This window comes from Mobula birostris, chromosome 5 (genome assembly GCF_030028105.1).
Source record: "Mobula birostris isolate sMobBir1 chromosome 5, sMobBir1.hap1, whole genome shotgun sequence".
NCBI lineage: Eukaryota > Metazoa > Chordata > Chondrichthyes > Myliobatiformes > Myliobatidae > Mobula > Mobula birostris.
The window spans coordinates 3588040-3607640 of NC_092374.1; the positions used below are offsets into that span (position 1 = coordinate 3588040).

General features: G+C 47.6%; 1 protein-coding gene across 2 annotated transcripts in view; it reads left to right on the plus strand.

Moving 5' to 3' along the window:
• cplane1 (ciliogenesis and planar polarity effector 1) overlaps nt 1-19601 on the plus strand; it is a 311037-nt gene that overhangs the window by 194257 nt on the left and 97179 nt on the right. For both annotated transcript variants that reach the window (XM_072257500.1, XM_072257501.1), the window contains exons 30-34: nt 522-1399; nt 6208-6388; nt 7224-7478; nt 17121-17678; nt 19140-19315. In XM_072257500.1, coding sequence (XP_072113601.1) covers nt 522-1399; nt 6208-6388; nt 7224-7478; nt 17121-17678; nt 19140-19315 — 2048 coding nt within the window. The remainder of the gene's footprint in view (nt 1-521; nt 1400-6207; nt 6389-7223; nt 7479-17120; nt 17679-19139; nt 19316-19601) is intronic.

The following is a 19601-nucleotide window of genomic DNA, read 5'->3' on the forward strand; positions in this document are numbered from 1 at the left end:
CCTGTCCTGGCGAGCTGTAAGATTGGAACCTATTCTTCACCCATTGACAATGTTGAGCTCTCAGGAGCTGCTGCCTCCCTCTGCTCTAGAACTCAGTCTAGAACTAAGCTACCCGGTTCTAGAAGGGACTGATTGTTCTGACAGGGAGAGACTGATCTGAGTGTGTCACTGGGTAATGTCCCTCTGTGCGACCGTGAGAACTGGGCAGGGCAGTGTGCCAATCTGATTACCCTCACACCGGGTGTGTGGCCATGAGGACTGGTGAGGGCAGTGTGCCAATCTGATTATCCTCATACCGGGTGTGTGACCGTGAGGACTGGGCTGGGCAGTGTGCCAATCTGATTATCCTCACACTGGGTGTGTGACCGTGAGGACTGGGCTGGGCAAGGTGCCAATCTGATTATCCTCACACCGGGTGTGTGACCGTGAGGACTGGGCTGGGCAATGTGCCAGTCTGATTCTCTGTTCAGTTTAATTTCACACTCATCACTTCGTTTGTTGTATTTGCTTTGTGATTTCAGGTGGATGCAGAGGGTGCTCCGGACGAGCCAGTTAGGATAGACCCTCGGGAAAAGTTGGACAGATCCGTAAGCATGGATCCCAGAGAACATGGAAAACGAGTAGATAATCCCAAAGGAGCAGATTGCAGAGGGAGGAGGAGTAAACCCAAGGGCTCGCGTCACAGAGAGAGGGAAAATAAACTCACAAGCAGAGATCCTAAAGGGCAAATGGATAAGCCCAGGGGCTGTGATCCCAGAGATCGGTCGGATAAGTCCAGGGGCCCTGATCCCAGAGATCGAATGGATAAGCCCAGGGGCTCTGATCCCAGACAGCGAACGGATGAGCCCAGAGACACTGATCCCAGAGATCGGTCGGATAACCCCATGGGTCCTGATCCCAGAGAGCAGACGGATGAGCCCACAGGCACTGATCCCAGAGATCGAATGGATAAGCCCATGGACCCTGATTCCAGACAGCGAACAGATGAGTCCACGGGCCCTGATCCCAGAGATCAAATGGATAAGCCCAGGGGCACTGATCCCAGACAGCGAACGGATGAGTCCGCAGGCACTGATCCCAGAGATCGAATGAATAAGCCCAGGAGCACTGATCCCAGACAGCGAACGGATGAGTCCGCAGGCACTGATCCCAGCGATCGAATGGATAAGCCCAGGGGCACTGATCCCAGACAGCGAACGGATGAGTTCGCAGGCACTGATCCCAGAGATCGAATGGATAAGCCCAGGGGCACTGATCCCAGAGATCAGTTGGATAAGCCTATGGACTCTGATCCCAGAGAGCAGACGGATGAGCCCAGAGACACTGATCCCAGAGAATGGATGCATAAGCCCATAATTGAGGCCCTTGGTCAGCAATTGAATGGACACAAGACTGCAAGGTGATGTTCCTGACTGTAACAATCATGATGGGTCATTAAGGAGATGGGAGAGGAAAGGACAGTGGGCAGTATGTTTTTGTATTTTACTTTTACTTAGACATACAGTTCAGAACAGGCTCTTCAGGCCCACCATGTTGCAACCCACCGATTTAATCACCTGATAATCTGCAATGACCAGCTAACCTAACTTTGGGCTGTGGGTGGAAACCAGAACACCCGGAGAAAACCCACATGCACAAGGGAAGGACATACGAACTTTCTTACTCTGGAATTGAACTCCAAACTCTGACGTCCCACACTGTAATGATGTTGTACTAACTGCTACACTGCCATGGCGCCCCAATATCTGAGCATTGGCTGGTGCTGTCTGTTGCTAGGTGCTATACATTCTGATGTCAGGGGAATGTTCCCCTTTCACCTCCATGCTGGAGAGGACTGACCAACTGGCTTTGTGCAGGCACATAGACACCTCTGCAGCCTCTGCAACTTGCGTTGGTCAGTCTGGCTTTGGTCATGTGCAGCAAGCTGGGGTTTCTCGGCTCCCTCAGTTACTGAGGCCCTCTGTTGGTCAGAGTCAACCATGGATGTGGACCCTTGAGTCAGCTTTAAACTGCCTTGGGGACTCCTGCTCCGGATCTTTCCTTGGTGTTTACTTCCAAAACGTTCCTCGTGAGTGGGTATAGCCACAAGGCAGTGGAGGTTTAAGATCAGTTGTTGTTCTAGGTGACCTACCAACCACGGCCGACAAGCCCCATCTGCCCAAAGTGCGCGTCACGGGGGTTTCTAGGATGATGAGCAAATACAGGGCTCCACTTCCATTGTACTTTGGCCGGACTGCTGGTCACCTGACCAGTACTCAGCTCCCGCTGTTGCTATGGAGATGTAGTCACCGCAGTAATCAAACAGGCTGAGTTCAACAGAGAAGTCGCAGGCAATCCGTCCTTAGAGAAATGTCATGGGGATTCAGGCGGGTCACTTGCTGACTGCCGCAGGAAGCCAGTGAGTGGAGAACAGATTAACCAAACTTCCCTCAACAATCCCCCCCACCTCCGTGTGCACAAACACAGTTAGCCCCCCATCTCCCCAGCATGCCAGCTGCAGTGATCAGCTGGTCTGGATCAGCAAAAGCTGATTGTGGACGTGGAGAGGGAGTGGGCAATGTGAGAGCTGAGGACTGGATGTGAGTATGCGGAAGTGATGGGGGGATTATTTGGGCTGGGGTGCGGAGAAAGGGGGAAGGTGTGTGCTTGGTAGGTGGCATGATGGAAGTGAGGGTGAGGACGGTGTGTATGAGAAGGTGAGAAGGGAAGAGGATAAGGAATACGGCTGGAGAGATTTGGGACTGGTCTAGGGGAGAGTGTGTCAGTTGGGTGGCAGAGTATTGGAGTATTGTGTTCACTTCTGGTTGTCTCATTACAGGAAGATGTGGAAGCTTTAGAGAGGGTGCTGAAGAGATGTACCAGGGTGCTGCTTGGATTACAGGCTTGTGTCATAGAAACATAGAAAACTTACAGAACAATACAGGCCCTTCGACCCACAAAGCTGTGCCAAATATGTCCTTACCTTAGAACTACCTAGGCTTACCCATAGCCTTCAATTTTTCTAAGCTCCATGTACCTATCCAGGAATCTCTTAAAAGACCCTATTGTTTCCATCTCCACCACTGCTGCTGGCAGCCCATTCCACGCACTCACCACTCTCTGCATAAAAAAACTTACCCCTGACATCTCCTCTGTACTTACTTCCAAGCACCTTAAAGCTGTGCCCTCTCATGTTAGTCATTTCAGCCCTGGGAAAAAGTCTCTGACTATCCACATGATCTATGCCTCTCATTATCATGTACACCTCTATCAGGTCACCTCTCATCGTCCATTGCTCCAAGGAGAAAAGGCCGAGTTCACTCAACCTATTCTCATAAGGCATGCTCCCCAATCCAGACAACATCCTCGTAAATCTCCTCTGCACCCTTTCTGTGGTTTCCATGTCCTTCCTGTAGTGTGGTGACCAGAACTGAGCACAGTACTCCAAGTGGGGTCTGACCAGGGTCCTGTATAGCTGCAACATTACCTCTCGGCTCTTAAACTTAATCCCACGATTGATGAAGGCCAATACACCGTACGCCTTCTTAACCACAGAGTCAACCTGCGTAGCAGCTTTGAATGTCCTATGGACTCAGACCCCAAGATCCCTCTGATCCTCCACACTGCCAAGAGTCTTACCATTAAAACTACATTCTGCCATCATATTTGACCTACCAAAATGAACCACCTCACAGTTATCTGGGTTGAACTCCATCTGCCATTTCTCAGCCCAGTTTTGCATCCTATCAATGACCCGCTGTAACCTCTGACAGCCCTCCACTTCCTCATCCAGATCATTTATAAAAATCATGAAGAGTAGGGGCCCCAGAACAGATCCCTGAGGCACACCACTGGTCAATGACCTCCATGAAGAATATGACCCATCTACAACCACACTTTGCCTTCTGTGGGCAAGCCAGTTCAGGATCCACAAAGCAATGTCCCCTTGGATCCCATGCCTCCTTACTTTCTCAATAAGCCTTACATGGGGTACCTTATCAAATGCCTTGTTGAAATCCATATACACTACATCTACGGCTCTACCTTCATCAATGTGTTTTGTCACATCCTCAAAAGAATTCAATCAGCCTTGTAAGGCACGACCTGCCTTTGACACAGCCATGCTGACTATTCCTAATCATATTATACCTCTCCAAATGTTCATAAATCCTGCCTCTCAGGATCTTCTCCATCAACTTACCAACCACTGAAGTAAGACTCACTGGTCTATAATTTCCTTGGCTATCCCTACTCCCTTTCTTGAATAAGGGAACAACATCCGCAACCCTCCAATCCTCCAGAACCTCCCCCGTCCTCATTGATGATGCAAAGATCATCACCAGAGGCTCAGCAATCTCCTTCCTCACCTCCCACAGTAGCCTGGGGTACATCTCGTCCAGTCCTGGTGATTTATCCAACTTGATGCTTTCCAAAAGCTCCAGCACATCCTCTTCCTTAATACCTATATGCTCGAGCTTTTCAGTCCACTGCAAGTCATCCCGACAATCACCAAGATCCTTTTCCATAGTGAATACTGAGGCAAAGTATTCATTAAGTACCTCTTCTATCTCCTCCAGTTCCATACACACTTTTCCAGTGTCACACTTGATGGGTCCTATTCTTTCACATCTTATGCTCTTGCTCTTGCTCTTCACATACTTGTAGAATGCCTTGGGGTTTTCCTTGTTCCTGCTCGCCAAGGCCTTCTCATGGCCCCTTCTGGCTCTCCTAATTTCATTCATAAGCTCCTTCTGCTAGCCTTATAACCTTATAGATTCCTATCATTACCTAGTTTTTTGAACCTTTTGTAAGCTCTTTTCTTCTTGACTAGATTTACAACAGCCCTTGTACACCATGGTTCCTGTACCCTACCATCCTTTCCCTGTCTCATTGGAACGTGCCTATGCAGAACGCCACGCAAATATCCCCTGAACAGTTGCCACATTTCTTCTGTACATTTCCCTGGGAACATCTGTTTCCAATGTATGCTTCCAAGTTCCTGCCTGATAGCCTCATATTTCCCTTACTCCAATTAAATGTTTCCCTAATTATCTGTTCCTATCCCTCTCCAATGCTATGGTAAAGGAAATAGAATTATGATCACTATCTCCAAAATGCTCTCCCACTGAGAGACCTGACACCTGGCCAGGCTCATTTCCCAATACCAGATCAAGTACAGCCTCTCTTCTTGTAGGCTTATCTATATATAGTGTCAAGAAACCTTCCTGAACACACCTAACAACTCCACCCCATCTAAACCCCTCGCTCTAGGGAGACCCCAATCAAGATTTGGGAAATTAAAATCTCCCACCACAACAACCCTCTTATTATTACACCTTTGCAGAATCTGTCTCCCTATCTGCTCCTTGATGTCCCTGTTACTATTGGGTGGTCTATAAAAAACACCCAATAGAGGTATTGACTCCTTCCTGTTCCCAACTTCCACCCACAGAGACTCCGTAGACAATCCCTGTTGTGAGGACAGGTTGAGTGACTGAGACAGGGGTCCTGTCCTGTGATTGAATATCTGGGACAGGAGCCCTGTCCTGTGTTTGAGTGTCTGGGACAGGGGCCCTGTCCTGTGTTTGAGTGTCTGGGACAGGGGCCCTGTCCTGTGTTTGAGTGTCTGGGACAGGGACCCTGTCCTGTGTTTGAGTGTCTGGGACAGGGGCCCTGTCCTGTGTTTGAGTGTCTGGGACAGGGGCCCTGTCCTGTGTTTGAGTGTCTGGGACAGGAGCTCTGTCCTGTGTTTGAGTGTCTGGGACAGGGGTCCTGTCCTGTGTTTGAATATCTGGGACAGGGGCCCTGTCCTGTGATTGACTGTCTGGGACAGGGGCCCTATCCTGTGTTTGAGTGTCTGGGACAGGCGCCCTATCCTGTGTTTAAGTGTCTGGGACAGGCGCCCTATCCTGTGTTTAAGTGTCTGGGACAGGGGCCCTGTCCTATGTTTGAATATCTGGGACAAGGACCCTGTCCTGTGAATGACTGTCTGGGACAGGGGCCCTATCCTGTGTTTGAGAGTCTGGGACAGGGGCCCTATCCTGTGTTTGAGTGTCTGAGACAGGGGTGTAGTGTCTAGGGCAAAATGGAGTATCCTGTGCTGCAGTATGTGTACAGTGTGTGGGAGCAACCTGATTGGGTTTTCCCTCCTGTTCGTGTTCCTGAGCTCAGTGACGGTGCTGGGGCTGTACGTGACTTGGATCTGATGGGCTTTTGTTCCTCCCTTAGCTCTGACTGGGTGTACCCCTCCCTGGAGCAGGCTGCTTCAGGTGGTCAGTCCATGTCTGGACAGGTTACTGATGCCTGTAAGGAGACCCCTGTCACCCAGGCCACAGCAACAGTGCTTCAAGGAACCATCACCTCTGACGTCAGACATTTGCTTCATAATGAGATGTTTAAACTGGTTCAGGTGATGTGAATGGAAACCCTGTCTCTTTCGCCCCATCCTGTCATCGACAAGCCATCATAGTTCCCCATCCCTTCACCTTTACCTTCTTGATCTCTGTGTTCACTCCACACTGAGTACACATCCCCCACCCACTCAAAGGGGCCTCACTCTGTACCCGCACAACCGCATCCTGTGTTTCCAGCACTCCCCATATCCTCCCGCCATACTCCCCACGGCCGCACACTCCCCATATCCTCCCGCCATACTCCCCACGGCCGCACACTCCCCATATCCTCCCGCCATACTCCCCACGGCTGCACACTCCCCATATCCTCCCGCCATACTTCCCACGGCCGCACACTCCCCATATCCTCCCGCCATACTCCCCACGGCCACAGACTCCCGCCATACTCCCCATGGCCACACACTCCCGCCATACTCCCCACGGCCGCACACTCCCCATATCCTCCCGCCATACTCCCCACAGCCACACACTCCCGCCATACTCCCCACGGCCGCACACTCCCCATATCCTCCCGCCATACTCCCCATGGCCACACACTCCTGCCATACTCCCCACGGCCACACACTCCCCATATCCTTCAGTTTGCTCTACTCAGTCCACAGCCCCGGCGCACCCTGCACCCCTCTCACTCCACTTCTTATGTTACTGTCTCTTTCTTTCTTTCTCTTTATTCTCACATTCTCTCACTCTCTCTCTCTCTCTCTCTCTCCCTCCCTCCCTCTCTCTCTCTCTCTCTCTCTCTCTCTCTCCCCCCGCCCCCCCCACCCCCTTTCCATCCATCCCTGTGGAACTCACTCACCCCTCTTTATTCCTCTCTGTCTTTGCCCACAGCTCCAGCAAATGAACTTCATGAGCCTGTTGCAGACAGTTGGATCGTCACTGCTGCAAGTACCTGGCTCTCAGCCTCCAGGGTCTGTACCCAGCCACACCCTTGCTCCAGCAGCACCTCGTCCCAGCACAAACCCACCTCCCACCGAACACGAGGCTGCCCCAGGAGAACAGGGGCGCAAGCAAGTACCTATGGAAGACAGTCTACCCCTTCAGAGACCCAGCAGTCTACCAGAAGAGAGAGCTGTTCACCTCAGGGTAAATATTAACTTGTCAATACTGCATAATTTTAACAGACTTCCCTCTGTCTGTGTGTTTAGTGCTGAATCAGGGTCTCAATGTGTTGTCATTAGAATTCTCAAAAACTCAATCCATCTCACAGTTTCTGTGGTCAGAATCAGAACATAAGCTGTACTTCCCTTAACCCCTCCTGAAGCTGTATACACTGTCCACTGGTAGCGACATCACCAGTAGAGCACTGTCCTCTGGCAGTGACATCACCAGCAGAACACTGTCCTCTAGCAGTGACATCACCAGCTGAGCACTGTTCTCTGGCAGTGACATCACCAGCTGAGCACTGTTCTCTGGCAGTGACATCACCAGCAGAGCACTGTCCTCTGGCAGTGACATCACCAGCAGAGCACTGTCCTCTGGCAGTGACATCACCAGCAGAGCACTGTCCTCTGGCAGTGATATCACCAGCAGAACACTGTCCACTGTTCTTGATATTATTGCTTAGGTGTTTATTATTATTATTTTATTTTCCTTCCTTTTTGTACTTGCACAGTTTGTTGCTTTTTGGCACATTGGTTGTTTGTCCGTTGTGTGTATAGTTTTTCATTAGATCTATCATGTTTCTTTGTATTTACTATGAATGCCCACAAGGAGATGAATCTCTGCATGACATAAATGTATTTTGATAATAAATTTACTCTGAAGTTTTGAAATAATCCTAATCTTTTGTAAAGGAAACTAAAAGTTGGCCCTTTATTTTAAAGGATTCAAAGGACAAATCTATGGAAGCGTGTTCCAAATGACCCTCCCCACAGACGAGTATCAGTCCCAGAATAATTCCATCGCCTGAAGGCACACACTCAGTGATTCAGGAACAGCTCAGTCATCATAGTCATAGTCATGGTCATACTTTATTGATCCCGAGGGAAATTGGGTATCGTTACATTTGCACCAACCAAGAATAGAGTATAGAGTAGAGTAGAGTCGAGCTTCTTCCCCTCTGCCATCCAGTTCCTGTGGACATTGAACCCTTGAACACTACCTCACTTTTTTAATACAGGTTTCCCCTGCTGTTCGAAGCTAGAGCGTTCCTGGGAAACGGTTCGTAAGCCGGAATGTCGTAAAGGGAAGAAGCAATTACCATTTATTTATATGGGAAAATTTTGTGAGCATTTGCAGACCCAAAAATAACCTACCAAATCATGCCAAATAACACACAAAACCTAAAATAACAGTAACATATAGTAAAAACAGGAATGATATGATAAATACACAGCCTATATAAAGTAGAAATAATGTATGTACAGTGTAGTATCACATACCGGAATTGGGAAAACAGCGCCGAGCACAGTGATGAGGGTGTGTTAGACTCAGTTGTCGCAGGTTGGGTGGCGCAGTGGCCTCCACCCTCCAGGCCGCCGACCGATACATTGCCACGAAGCACACAGGGGTCCAGCGGTAGCTGGGAGGTACACAGCACATCTTTAAGAAAAAAGCCGAAATAAACAAGCTAATTAATTAGGTGCCGCCCGACACGTAATTGTCGGCCCAGATCAGTGCCGATTTCCGATGGCGTCGTCTCTGATCTGGGCCAACAATTATGTGTCGGCGGCATGTTTATTTTGGGTTTTTTCTTAAAGATGTGCTGTGTGCGTCCGGGCTACTGTTGCATTTTCCGCGAATCGGTATCTGTCCATGGCCTGGGGGTTGGGGTGGTGGGACACCGGGGTGTCATCTCGTTGTCTCTGTCCATTAGAGCAGGCAACTCATCATCTTCTATCTCTGCCCGCCTCGATGTCGAAGGTCGAGGTTCGTCATCTGCTGTGGCTGATGTGGAAGGCTTGCTTGACTGCTGAGCCTCCCGCATTTTTCTATCACACAGTTCTTTAATAAGGACTCAAACCATCCTGCAAATATCCCCTAAACTGACGTAACCTTTCAAAATTAAAGTTGTACTTTATCATTACTCATTCGGTTTCGATTGTTATCCTTTTTTCTTCCAATTGCATCAGCTCTTCATCTGTCAATTCTTGGTGATGGGATGCCAAAACCTCTTCAACATCATGTTCGTCAGCTTCCACAAGCCAAACTCACGTTGTCCTTAATTCGTTCACCACGATCAAAACGCTTAAGTATGTCTAGTTTTACCATAAGTGTAACACCCTTACGAGCTCTTTCAGGCTTTCCCGATACCATAGAGCTCCTCTTGCTAACGGCTGCTCACAGGCTCGTGGTAAAGCAAACCAGTTCCCAATCCGGGGGTGAGGACTGCTTGGGGCGCGCGCTGACTGTTAGTGCACTCTGAATTTTTTTTCGTAACAGTGAAGACACCTTGTGAAAGCGAAAGCAGGGTACTAACGTAACAGTGAGGTTTGGTAAAGCGAGCGTTGGAAAAGCGGGGGACACCTGTGTATATTATTTCTGGGGTTTTTGCACGATTTTTAATGTATTGAACACACTTGCACTGTCATTGTTGAACTTTTCTTCCTGTGTTACGTGTTGAACTGCTGCTCTAACTTAACAACTTTCACAACACATGCCACTGACAATAAACCTGATTCTGATATCCCATCATGCCTTGACCAATCACGAATATATCAACCCCTGCCTTAAACACACATAAAGACCTGCCATCCATAGCTGCTTGTGACAAAGAATTCCACACATTCACCACTCTCTGGCTAAAGAAATTATTCCTCATCTCCATTCTAAAAGGACACCCCTCTATTCTGAGGCTATATGTTCTCTGGTCTTGGACTCTCCCATCGTGGAAAATATCCTCTTCCCATCCACTCTTGTCAAGTCCTTTAAACGTTGGATAGGTTTTATTGAGGTCACCCGTCACTCTTCTGAATTCTACTGAATGCAGGCCCAGGGCCATCAAACGCTCTTCATAAGATAAGCCATTCAATCCCGGAATCAATTTTGTGAAACTCCATTGAACCTTCTCTGGTTTCAGCACATCCTTTCTAAGAAAAGGGGCCCAAAACTACTCTCAATACTCCAAGTGAGGCCTCACCAGTGCATTATAAAGTTTCAACATTACACCTGTGCTTTTATATTCTGTCGTTTGAAATGAATGACATCATCGTGTTTGCCGTCCTCACCACAGACTCAACCTACAAATTAACTTTTAGGGACTCCTACACAAGGATTCCCAAGTACCTTTGCACCTCGTTTTTTTTGTATTTTCTCTCCTTTTAGAAAAGTCAATCCTTCTAGTTCTTCTACCAAAGTGCATTTCCATATATTTCCCGACGTGTATCCCATCTGCCATTTCTTTGCCCATTTCCCTCATCTGTCTGTCCTCCTAGAGCCCCTCTACTTCCTCAAAACTACCTGCCCCTCCACCTATCATCATATCAATTGTGAATTTTGCAACAAAGCCATTAATTCCATCATCCATATCGTTGACATAAAATATAACAAGAATCGGTCCAAACACCGACCCCTGAGGAACACCACTAGTCATTGGCAGCACACAAGAAAAGGCTCTCTTTATTCCCACTCTTTGCCTCCTGCCAATCAGCCGCTGCTTTATCCATGCTAGAATCTTTCCTGTAATACTATGGGCTCATAGCTTGTTAAGCAGCCTCATGTGTGGCACCTTGTCAAAGGTCTACTGAAAATCTTCTTTCAGAAACCTGGGGTGTACACCATCTGGTCTAGTTGACTTATCTACCTTCAGATATTTCAGTTTCCCAAGAACCTTCCCTCTAGTTATGGTAACTTCACACACTTCATGACCCTCGATACTACAACATCAGGCATACTGCGAGTGCTTCCACAGTGAAGACTGATGCAAAATACTTCTGTTCTGTTAGTCCATTATTTCCTTGTCTCCCATTACTACCTCTCCAGCATTGTTCCCCAGTGGTCTGTTATCTACTCTTGCCTCTCTTTTACACTGAAGAAATTTTTGATATACTTTTTAATATTGTTGGCTAGCTTACTTTCAGATTCCATGTTGACCTTCTTAACGACTTTTTTAGTTGCCTTCTGCTGGTTTTTAAAAGCTTCCCAATCTTATAACTTCCCACTAATTTTAGTTCTATTATATGCTGTCTGTTTGGCTTTTGTAAACAAGAGAAAATCTGCAGATGCTGGAAATCTAAGCTACACTCACAAAATGCTGGAGGAACTCAGCAGGCCAGGCAGTATCTATGGAAAATAGTACAGTTGATGTTACTTAGGCTTTTATGTTAGCTTTGACTCCTTCTGTTAGCCATGGTTGTGTCATATTACCTTTAGAATACTTCATCCTCTTTGAGATGTATATGTCTTGTGCCTTTGAACTGCTTCCAGAAATTCCAACCATTGCTGCTCTGCCATCATCCCTGCCAGTGTTCTTTTTCAATCAATTCTGGCCAACTCCTCTCTCATGCCTCTGTAATTCCCTTCACTCCATGTAATACTGATACATCTGACTTTAGCTTCTCAAACTTCAGGGTGAATTTGATCATATATCAGCACTTATCCCTAAGGGTTCTTTTACTTTCATTGCACAACATTCAATCCAAAACAGCTGATCTATAACCATATAACCATAAAATAATTACAGCACGGAAACAGGCCATCTCGGCCCTTCTAGTCCGTGCCGAGCTCTTATTCTTGCCTAGTCCCACCAACCTGCACTCAGCCCATAACCCTCCATTCCTTTCCTGTCCATATAGCTGTCCAGTTTAACTTTAAACAACAACATTGAACCTGCTTCAACCACTTCTGCTGGAAGCTCGTTCCACACAGCTACCACTCTCTAAGTAAAGAAGTTCCCCCTCACGTTACCCCTAAACTTTTGCCCTTTAACTCTCAACTCATGTCCTCTTGTTTGAATCTCCCCTACTCTCAATGGAAAAAGCCTATCCATGTCAACTCTGTCTATCCCTCTCATAATTTTAAATACCTCCAGTCCCCCCTCAACCTTCTACATTCCAAAGAATAAAGACCCAACTTGTTCAACCTTTCTCTGTAACTTAGGTGATGAAACCCAGGTAACATTCTAGTAAACCTTCTCTGTACTCTCTCTATTTTGTTGACATCTTTCCTATAATTCGGTGACCAAAACCGTACCCAATACTCCAAATTTGGCCTCACCAATGCCTTGTACAATTTCAACATTACATCCCAACTCCTATACTCAATGGTCTGATTTACTAGTGGGCTCAACCATGAGCTGCTCTAGAAAGCCAACTCGTAGGTATTTTAGAAATTCCCCCTCTTGGAATCCAGCACCAACCTATTTGTCCCAATCTACCTGCATATTGAAATCCCCATGACTATTGTAACATTGCCCTTTTAGCAAGCATTTTTTATCTCCCATTGTAATTTGTAGACCACATCCTTACTACTATTTGGGGGTCTATATAATTGCCATCAGGGTCTTCTTACTTGGCTCAACACCTTCCTATGTCACCTCTTTCTAATGATTTGATTTCATTTTTTACCAACAGAACAACACCGGCTGCTCTGCCTTCCTGCCTGTCCTTTTGATACAATGTGTATCCTTGAACATTAAATTCCCAGCTATAATCTTATTTTGGCCATGATTCAATGATGCCTCCAACATGCCAATCAAAGTTTCAAAGCAAACACGAGGATATCTGCAGGTGCTGGAATTTCAAGCAACACACACAAAAAATGCTGGTGAACACAGCAGGCCAGAAACGTCGACTGTACCGCTTCCTGTAGATGCTACCTGGCCTGCTGCGTTCACCAGTATTTTTTGTGTGTGTTGCTTAAAGTTTCAAGGATTCATCTATTATCAAAGTATAAAATTCTGCAATTATTCTTCTCCAAATATCCATGAAACCAAAAAAGAAGGGCAGCATGATCATCACTCTCCAATCCCCCCTCCATCGCACAAAGCGCAACAAAAGCATTGGCCCCCCCCCCACTTGAAATGAAAGAAGAACCGGCTTCCAATCCTTCTTCACCGCACAAAGCAACTAACTAAAGTTGTAACAAAAACGTCGACCACCACCTCCCCCCCTGCACAAAGTGCGACAAGAGCATCAACCCTGAAATCCCACTCCCCATATAAAAAAGAACGGGCAAAAAGCACAATATATAAAACTATAAGACTGTAGGGTGATTCCACCAGCAATCACAAGGTAGGCAGCTGGCATTCACCCTCTGCATGCACCTTGATGTTTCGATCTCCCTCTTCACCTAAATCGGTGAACAATGGAAGCGTTTATTGGCGAACATTGGCTCGCACGCCCCACGGTCTTGTCGCCTTGTGGCCCGCATTCACTGCCTCCCAGAATCCTCTCGGAGCCTGCAAAGCGCTGGATCACCCAAATGATCTCCAAACCGCAGATCACAGGCTCCAACAGTTCCAGAAACTGAAGTGTAGTAGATCAGAGGGATCTGGGAATACGGGTACACAATTCATTGAAAGTGGCATCACAGTTAGATAGGTTCATAAAGAAAGCTTTTGGCACATTGGCCTTCATAAATCAATGTGTTGAATACAGAAGAAGTGCTTTTATTTTGAAGTTGTTTAAGACATTGGTGAGGCCTAATCTGGTGTATTATGTGCAGTTTTGGTCACCTACCTACAGGAAAGATGTAAATAAGGTTGAAAATTTACAAAGTTATACCAGGACTGGAGGACTTGAGTTATAAGGAAAGATTGAATAGGTTAGGACTTCATACCTTGAAGTATTGGAGAATGAGGTGAGATTTGATAGAGGTATACAAAATTATGAGGCATATATATAGGGTAAAGGCAAATAGGCATTTTCCGCTGAGGTTGGATGGGACTACAACTGGAGGTCACGGCTTAAGAGCGAAATGTTAAGGGGAACATGATAGGAATCTTCAACGTGGACCTGACCTGATGTTACCTGGATTGGAAAGCCTACCTTATGAGAATAGGTTGAGTGAACTTGGCCTTTTCTTCTTGGAGCTACGGAGGATAAGAGGTGACCTGATAAAGATAATGAGGGGCATTGATCGTATGGATAACCAGAGGCTTTTTCCCGGGGATGACATGGCTAACACAAGGGGGCATAGTTTTAAGGTGATTGGAAATAGCTACCAAGGGGATATCGGGGTAAGTTTTTCACACAGAGAATGGTGGGTGCGTGGAATGCACTGCCGGCGGCAGTGATGGAAGCGGGTACAATAGGGGCTTTTAAGATCCTCTTAGATAGGTACATGGAGCTATGGGGCTATGCAGTAGGGAAATCCTAGACAGTCTGTAGAGTAGGTTACATGATCTGCACAACATTGTGGGCCAAAGGGCCTGTAATGTGCTGTAAATTTTTATGTTCTATGTTAAAAGGTAGCTCTTTTTATACATTGCCTCCTGCTGATCGGTTGCTCCTCCAGTCAGAGAAACTGCCTCGAAGCTCTGCCTTTTAAATCTCAATCGCTGTCCTGTTGAAAGGTGACTCACCCCTGACATTGATTATCCAGCAAGTGAGAACTTAGCCCGAAAAGTTGACTGTTCATTCATCTCTATAGATACTGTCTAACCTGCTGAGTTCCTCCAGCATTTTGTGTCTGTTTTGCTCAAGCAAAGGATGTAATGCTGAGGCTTTATAAAGTGTTGATCATACCGCATTTGGAACATTGTGAGCAGTTTTGGGCCCTTTATCTAAGGATAGAGGTATTGGTATCGGAAATGTTGCAGAGGAGAGTCATGAAAATGATTCCAGGATAAAAAGGTTAATGTATGAGAAGTGTTTGATGGCTCTGGGCCAAACCTGCTGTATTGTAGAAGAATAAAGGGGAATCTCATTGAAACCTATTGGGTACTGAAAGGCCTGGATAGAGTGGACATGGAGAGGATGTTTCCATCGGGAGGAGAGTCTGGGATCTGAGTGACATGGAGAGGATGTTTCCATCGGGAGGAGAGTCTGGGATCTGAGTGACATGGAGAGGATGTTTCCATCAGGAGGAGAGTCTGGGATCTGAGTGACATGGAGGGGATCTGAGTGACATGGAGAGGATGTTTCCATCGGGAGGAGAGTCTGGGATCTGAGTGACATGGAGGGGATGTTTCCATCGGGAGGAGAGTCTGGGATCTGGGTGACATGGAGCGAATGTCCATCAGGAGGAGAGTCTGGGATCCGAGTGACATGGAGAGGATGTTTCCATCGGGAGGAGAGTCTGGGATCTGAGTGACATGGAGAGGATGTTTCCATCGGGAGGAGAGTCTGGGATCTGAGTGACATGGAGCGAATGTCCATCAGGAGGAGAGTCTGGGATCCGAGTGACATGGAGAGGATGTTTCCATCGGGAGGAGAGTCTGGGATCTGAGTGACATGGAGCGAATGTCCATCGGGACGAGAGTCTGGGATCTGAGTGCACAGGTGTCGGATGGTTACTTCAGGAGGAGAGTGGGATCCGAGGGCACAGCCTCAGAGGAAAATGTTATCAGTTTAAAACGGAGATGAGGAGGAATTTCTTTAGCCAGGGGGTTTTGAATCTGTGGGATTCATTACCACAGATGGCTGTAGAGGCATGGAGTATTTAAGGCAGTGATTCAATTTCAAAGTAAATTTTGTTAACAAAGAATCTCACGAAAAACTGCCCCGAGCTTCTTTTTCTTGCAAGCATTCGCAGTGGAACAAAGAAATACTGTGCAACAGAATCAATGAAAGAGTGACAATCAATGTGCAAAATAACAATCTATACAAACACAGAATAAATAAATAAATATATAAATAAATGCATATGTACGTAAATAATGAGAACATGGGTTGTAGAGCTTTGAAAGTGAGTCCATAGGTTGTAGAATCGGTTCAGTGTTAGGATGAGTGAAGTTATCCGCACTGGTTCGGAAGCCTGATGGTTGAGGGGTATAACTGTTTCTGAACCTAGCAGTGTGGAACTAAAGCTCCTGTTTCCCTGTCCCAATGGCAGCAGTGAGAAGAGAGCATGGCCTGGATGGTAAGGTCCTTAATGATGAATGCAGCTTTCTTGTTTCAATGCTCTTTGTAGATGTGCTGAATGGTTGGGCTGGGTGTATCTACCATTTTTAGAGGTTCCTGATTAGTCAGACATCCCCTCCATGTCCACTCGGATCCCAGACTCTCCTCCAGATGGCTCTTGATGTGAGTTGCCAACAGCATATGACGAACGTTGAACTCTATAACAACCTACCGATACTCTCCACTAAAATCGAGACAAGAAGACTGTAACTAGCGGGGCACTGTCTACACCACCCCAAGCTACCTGCCAGCCTAGTCATCGTATGGGAGCCCTAGCACGGAAGGATGAACCCTGGGCGCCCTCCCAAGACTATGGTCAACATGCTCCTAGAAGACAGCGGTGCGGCTAATGTAGATGAACTGAACACACCGATGAGGGAGAGGGAGAAGTGGAGAGTCTGTCATCGTGCCCGACGCCGGCCCCCTAGGCCTGAGTCGATGTAGTAGTAGTAGTAATAGTAGATCAGTCAAAGGGTTGAGGGTTACAGGAAGAAGGCGGGGGAACGGGGTTGAATAAAATTTGGCCATGGCTTCATGATGAGCCAAGTGACTTAAGTGTGAGCCTGTATCTTCCAGCCGTAAGGCTCGCCCATACCCCAGGCTGGTCGCACTGCCCCCTCTCTCCCCCTGGATTTATTCCACATTCATTTCTGCAGCAAAAGTTGTTGTTTATGGGGACATGGTCCTTTAAATCAGTGTACTGATGTTCTCCTTTCATTTCCAGAGCCCAGAAAATTTACCAGAGCACCTGAGGCCTGAAGACGCTGGTGTGGGTGGAGGGCAACAGCTCCCTAAGGTTCTGCATACGACTCTGCCCCAGCCTCTACTCAAGAGCGGTCATGGAGCCCCCTGGCAGCCGATTCCTGGGCCCTGTTCCAGCCGTGGGCTCCCACTGCTGCACCTGCAGCCCCAGGGTCAGCTGAGACATCCCCCATTCGCCAAACCTCAGCCACGGGAGGCCTGGGCACCCCCTACCCTTGCGTCACAGCCCTCCATTCCCCCTCACCTGAACTCAGCTGCATACAAGGCGGAGGTGCCCAGCCGGGCTGAGGATGGTGGGTGGAGGGAGAGCCTGACCAGGAATCAGGGACTGAGGGCAGGAAGATCCCGGAGCCTCCCTCTGCACAGCCTCTACCCCCCGCAGCGAGCCCTGCCTCTCCTCCGCCTCCCTCAGCCCACACACACCCCGCTCTTCCCACTCTCTCTGGCCCAGTGCCTCCCCACACAACAGAAGCTTCTCGCCACCCCACTCTGCTACAGCAGCCGCTGTCTGGAACCTCAGGTAAGGCTGGAGGCCATGTGGGATGTGGGAGGGACAGGGGCCGGGGGTGGTGGCCTGGGCAGGAGTCGGTGAGGTAGCCTAGGAAGGCATCAAGGAGGTGGCCTAGGGTTGTGGGACTCGGCCAGACTTCTCCCAACATGTACCACAACAAGAGCTAGAAAGATATCTAAGCTGGTTATTGAAAGGTTCTCTGAGTGCTCTGTGATCCATTCCACCACAGAGTACACGGCACAGAGACAGGCCCTTTGGCCAAATGAGTCCATGCCCACCAAACTTTCTTCCACAGTCTGTCACAAATTTCTTTCCACAGCATGTTGTCCACAGCCTTATCAATCCGTATATTTGTCCAGTTGCTTGATAAATATTGTGGAACTGTCAATCTCAATAACCTTCTCAGGCCGTGAATTGCACATTCCAGCTTCTGACTTCTCAACTTAAATTCCCTTTGGTCTTAAATATCCCTGCCATGGACAAACGCTTCTACTGTCTACCATGTCCATGCTCCTCTGTCAGGTCCCCCACATCATCCTTCACTCCTGCACTCCTGGGAAAACAGATCCAGCTTGCCCCATCTCTCCTTATAACTGACGTGCTCCATTCCAGGCAATCTCTTCTGCACCCTCCCTATGTAGTCACCTCCTTGTGATGTGGTAAGCAGAAATGCACCCAGTACTCCAGCTGTGGCAAATCATTGCTTTACAGAGCTGCTCCTACACCCTTTTACCCCAGGGAACTAGGCTCTTGTCATTCACGAGAGCCCTACCATCATCAGACTCTCTAAACTACTATGGCCCAATAGTGTCATGGTTAGTTAGCACTATTACTGCGCCAGCGACCTGGGTTCAATTCCTGCCACTGTCTCCAAGGAGTTTGCACGTTAGAGTCAGGGTGGGGTCTATCACTAACGACAGTGACAAAACACCTGTTTTTAAAGTGGAAAAGCCGTTGCACTGGGCAGTTCCTCAGAGGCCCAGGTCCAGTGGTACAAACAAGCATCACAAACTGGAGTCTTCCTTGGTTGTAGTGGGTAAACATGACATTTTCTGTGTCTTGTCATGCCCTTTGCTCTCCTCAGAGAGAATTAAATTAAAAATTCAGAATTAAGTTCCATCTACCATTGCTCTGTCCAGTTTACAAGATTCAAGATGGTTTAATGTCATTTCCAGTGTAAGGGAGAACAAAATAATTGTTAATCCAGATCTGATGCAGCAGAAAAAAACAATAAGATAAAGAACATAATAATTATAATAATAATAAAACACAATAAATATAAATACATAAGATAACTGAAGGGTTTCGGCTCAAAACGTCGGCTGAACTTTTTGCCATAGATGCTGCCTGGCCTGCTGAGTTCCTCCAGTATTTTGTATGTGTTGCTCGGATTTGCAGATTTTCTCTTGTTTATGATTTCTCATTATTCGGTATGATATAGCACTACTGTAGTGTTGTCCTGTGTTTCAGGTGTCTGTGCTCCACCCGCCGAGGTTGGTCCCGGCTCAGGACATTATTGCCTTTGAACAAGCCCGTCTGCACCGAGCTCAACAAAGCCCAGGAGGGACACAAGCTGAAACCTTCCACATGCTGAGAGTGAATCTGCAGCCGTTCGAACCCAGCACTCAACGCAATGGGAAACAGAGGTGGGAATGTGCATGGGCTGAGTAAACCATAGCTGCCTCGGCTGCTGTGACCCTGGCTTAGGGATGGGGGTGGTGAGGGGAGTCACGGTTGAAAGGGTGTAGGCAGCTAACTGACAAGCAACAAGAGATGGAGACAGAGAAGGGATTTCCACACAGTCCAGGTAGAGACCAGAGGAAGTGTGGACAGAGAAGGGTTTCAGCAGGGAAGAAGATTGGAGTGGGAAGTGATAAGAATTGGATGTGTGTCTGATGTGGGGAGAACATAAGGAGAACTTCAAGTTCCTAG